Source organism: Idiotropiscis lumnitzeri, chromosome 6, assembly GCF_059441095.1.
Source record: "Idiotropiscis lumnitzeri isolate Australia: NSW breed Sydney's pygmy pipehorse chromosome 6, RoL_Ilum_1.0, whole genome shotgun sequence".
NCBI lineage: Eukaryota > Metazoa > Chordata > Actinopteri > Syngnathiformes > Syngnathidae > Idiotropiscis > Idiotropiscis lumnitzeri.
In genome coordinates, this window is record NC_142396.1 from 23722964 (window position 1) to 23727450 (window position 4487).

General features: G+C 42.6%; 1 protein-coding gene across 3 annotated transcripts in view; it reads left to right on the forward strand.

The window, feature by feature from the left end:
- The first annotated feature begins 1997 nt into the window (after nt 1–1997).
- adat1 (adenosine deaminase tRNA specific 1) overlaps nt 1998–4487 on the forward strand; it is a 70125-nt gene continuing 67635 nt past the window's right edge. The window contains exons 1-3 of one of the 3 annotated variants that reach the window (XM_088298564.1): nt 1998–2268; nt 2365–2509; nt 2768–2836. In XM_088298564.1, coding sequence (XP_088154690.1) covers nt 2368–2509; nt 2768–2836 — 211 coding nt within the window. In that variant the 5' untranslated portion in view covers nt 1998–2268; nt 2365–2367. The remainder of the gene's footprint in view (nt 2269–2364; nt 2510–2767; nt 2837–4487) is intronic. The other 2 variants (XM_088298565.1, XM_088298563.1) reach the window with 2 other exon arrangements.

Here is a 4487-nt window from a genome sequence, read left to right on the forward strand (position 1 = left end):
CATGTTTTCTGCAGGATCTTCAACCGCTCCCTGGCTCAAGCAGTCATCCCCTCCTGCTTGAAAACTTCCACCATTATTCCTGTCCCCAAAAAGTCACCAGCCGTCCACCTGAATGACTACCGTCCTGTTGCTCTCACACCAGTCATCATGAAATGCTTCGAGAGGCTGGTTCTCCAGCACATCAGGGACTGCCTTCCTCCCACTCTGGACCCCTACCAGTTTGCATACCGGGCTAACAGATCCACTGAGGACGCCATCGACACTGCTCTGCATGTTGTGCTGGGCCACCTGGAACGACAGCAGAGCTATGCAAGGATGCTCTTTGTGGACTACAGCTCGGCATTCAACACGATCATCCCAGACATCCTCGTCGCCAAACTGGACATTCTCGGCCTCCCTGCCCTCACACGCATCTGGATTAAGGACTTTCTGACCAACAGACCCCAGACTGTGTTGCTCGGCCCCTACACGTCCTCCACCCGCATGCTGAGCACCGGTTCCCCTCAAGGATGCGTGCTGAGCCCTCTCCTGTACGCCCTCTACACCTACGACTGCAGCCCGGCCCACGGCAACAACACCATCGTCAAGTTTGCTGACGACACGACAGTGGTCGGTCTGATCTCGGAAGGTGACGAGACAGCCTACAGAGAGGAGGTAAATAGACTGACAGCTTGGTGCAAGGACAACAGACTGCACCTTAACACTGCAAAAACAAAGGAGATTGTCGTCGACTTCAGGAGGAACAAGACGGTGCCGCCCCCCCTCTGCATCGAAGGCGTGTGTGTGGAGAGGGTCCACACGTTCAAGTTCCTGGGAGTACAGATCTCCGACGACCTTTCTTGGACTCACAACACCACAGCAGTGGTAAAGAAGGTCCGCCAGCGTCTGCACTTTCTGAGAGTCCTCAGGAAATTCAACCTGGACAGGAAGCTGCTGCTAGCCTTCTACCACTCGTCCATCGAGAGCCTGCTGACGTACTGTGTCTCCATCTGGTACAGCGGCTGCACTGAGGCGGACAGAGTGAGGCTCCAGAAGACAGTCAAAACAGCGCAAAGGATTATTGGCTGCCCTCTCCCCTCACTGTCGGACATCTACACCGCCCGGTGCCTCAGAAGGGCTCTCAACATCGTCAAAGACAATACCCACCCAAACTCACACCTGTTCGACCTGATGCCCTCTGGCAGGCGCTACAGATGCATCAAATCGAGGACCAATAGACTGAGAAACATTTTCTTTCCGAGAGCCATCTCCATTCTGAACTCTCACACACAAACGAGAACACCCTTACCTTGCAGAACAGCATTGTGATGTGTTTTTACATACACTATTCAGTACTAAATTCCGTTGCACTCTCTTATTTATTTATCTAATTTATATATTTGTCTGTATTATTGTTGTATTGCACTGGAGAGGGGAGCTCTCTAATCTCGTTGCACACTTGAGTACAATGACAATAAAGGGATTTCTAATTCTAATTCTAGTGGTTTATATGTCAGAGTTAGGAAGGTCTGTGAACTCAGTAATAACAACAATGTTAAGTGCTGCATTAAAGAGAGCCGTTGTGCGTGCATATCTTCATTGATATCTCAAGATATTACAGACATGATAAAACAGCTCTAGTAAACAGGCTTGCAAATATATTCTTTAATTATTCATATTTATAATGATGCATGTTTTGAGCAGTATATCAATATTAAATTGTTTTTTTATTAATCCTTACTTCCCTCCCATTGGTCTATAAACCTCCTTTGAAAATAAACCCAATAATCGTAAAAAAATCTAATTATTATATAAAAAAAATAGTAGCGCATAATTGCTAGACGGATTAGATTCATGCAAACATCAATTTTCTAGTATTTGACATAGATAAATTAGAAATGCTACCGCTAATGTGCAGCCTAGCTCTGTATTTATTTATCTGTATTTGGCCCTAAAAAGAGTTTGTACGCCCCCATGTTGGTATGTGACAAGTGGCATTTTAAAACATTTTTTTAAAGGCGAAATTTTCTTTTTTTTTTTTTTTTAATAAAACGTTAAAACTCATCCAAACGCCTGTGGTACGTCTCTAGCGACTTAGTGATCATACCTTCATTTGAAAGTGGAATTCACATTAACTTGGCGTTATCTGTCATCTACTATCTGGTCAAGGTGTTGTCCTCAAAAACCCAACTTTCTTCACTTTTATTGTGAAAATCTTCACGTTACCTGACCCGGAAATAGTTCTGTTTTGTCCGAATCGCTTCAGCGGCTATGCAATGATCGAGTCAAGTAAGTAAGACGCTAGACATATTTTAAATGTCTTTTCATCTAGCTCCAAATGTATCACCTAGCCAGTTTAATATTTACGTCAAACCCAACTCACAGGCTATGTTGACCGCCGATGAAATAGCAAAATTGTGTTATGAACGTTTCAACGAACTGCCGCGGAGAGGAAAGCCGGAACCCGGGAGAGAATGGACCTCGCTCGCCGCAGTGGTGAAAATCACCCGATGTGCCAAATCGGATAGAGGTGTGTGTGCATGTTTCGCTCGCGCGTGCCTGGGGGGGGGGCTACCGTGCACAGTAATGATGACAAGTGATTGTGTTGACTGGTTTTATATTATTCTCACAAGTTATATTCAGAGAGAGAGAGAGATATTCAATGCCCCCTATGTGCGCCATAGATTTAACTTTTAAAAAAGAAATCTTATTTCTCTTTTTTATTTTGTCTTCAAGTATTTTACACCCACTGTTTATTTAATCCTCTCGTATCACCTTTATCTCTCAGTTGAAAAAGAAGTTGTCTCCCTCGGAACTGGGACAAAGTGTATTGGACAGGCCGCCATGAGTCCCAAAGGTATGTGGGATTGTTTTCTTTTCATTTATTCACTGTTGCTTAAATCAGCTTCAATGGGCACAAGCCACTGATGATGGTCCCAACTAAATGATGTTGGGTCTGCGCACATTTGCTGGTGGAAATTGGGGTACTATTGGTCAGACATAAAAAAGAGGTTCATTGGTTAAGAGGCAGAGAGAAGAGGCAATTTAAGAAGTTTTATGTATTTAATTTTATTAGTTTAGTTGGTCAAATCGAACCAGCATAATATCTCCTGTTTTGACATATCACAGTGTACTGTCTCTCACTTCTCATTAGTGAGGATGGGACATAACAGTCAATGTCAACATTTGAGAAGGCTACAGCACTGGAGACTGAAAGTTGTGTCCACAGGTTTAATGCATCTCTTTTTGTTCTCTTTCTTTCTTTCTTTCTTTCTTGTGAAACTACAATTGACAAAAAAAAAAAGTTTTTAAAAGTTTTCCAAACATACTCATTCTCAAACGTAAACAAAGCACATCTAAATAAAGTTGTTGGAATACCACTCAAAGAAATGTTCTTTTTGCTTGACAGTACGTGTTCGACCATGCATCCAGATGTCCCGTTAACCCAGTGCTTCTCAATTATTTTCTGTCACGCCCCCCCCCCCCCCCACCATGAAGAAAACAATTCACCCCCCCCACCAATTCTTTTACATTTCGTACTAATGTACATTTTCTTTGTATATTGATGTTAGATTGTCAATAAAATGTCCCTTAGCAAAGCTAAATTGGTAAGAAATATCATTTTGAGAACTATTATTGTGAGGATCTCAAAACTCAGTACTCTGTGGTGAAAATATTGATTAGATGATAAATATTTACTATACGTTTGACGAGGGCTGTGACGATAATTCGATGTCGATTAGGGGTGGGAAAAAATATCGATATTGCAATAAATTGTTGCTAACTCTGTCGCAATAAATAATCGATAGCCTGGCGACAATATCGATATTTCAAAACAACACACATAATTGATTTACCTCGTCATTACCGTCCGTATTAAATCTCTCCTATCCTGTCTGTGGGGGCGCTAATGCTGCAAACGGTTCTAAAATTGCCCGGATCAGCGGCCGGTTAAGAGTGTGAAAAATTTACGATAGAAAAAGAACTAATGCTAGAATGGCGGAAAACCCAGAAAAACAAATCAAGTTTCAAGATTTTCCACTCGAAAGTGTGGAGACACTTCGGTTTTTACGAGACCGGTGACGGGAGAACACTGGATCAAGAGTATGCAATCTGCGAGAACTGCTTTGCAAAGGTAAAATATAACATCAACACTACGAATCTGCAAAGACACCTCATTCACTATCACGGTTACTACTCGCAGGTGATTAAAAAAAGGTGAACCAAGACAGCCGACAATCACTACTGCTTTTAAAGCAAAGTTTCCCTTTGGTGTGCTCTTACGTCTGAGCATGTTGTTCAGTTAGTGTTCCTCAAGAAGAATATGCCTTGATGTTTCCACTGGGCGGGTTAACGTAAAGCACTTTAATGACAGTTGATACTGACGTTTTAGGTTCAGAAAGCAGTGCAGTGTCTTGGTTTACATAAAACATGTTATTAATGTTTGTGCACTTTAATTCGTCCAGCCGTAGCTACAGTGTTAAGATTCAGCGGCAGTGAGGTACTTT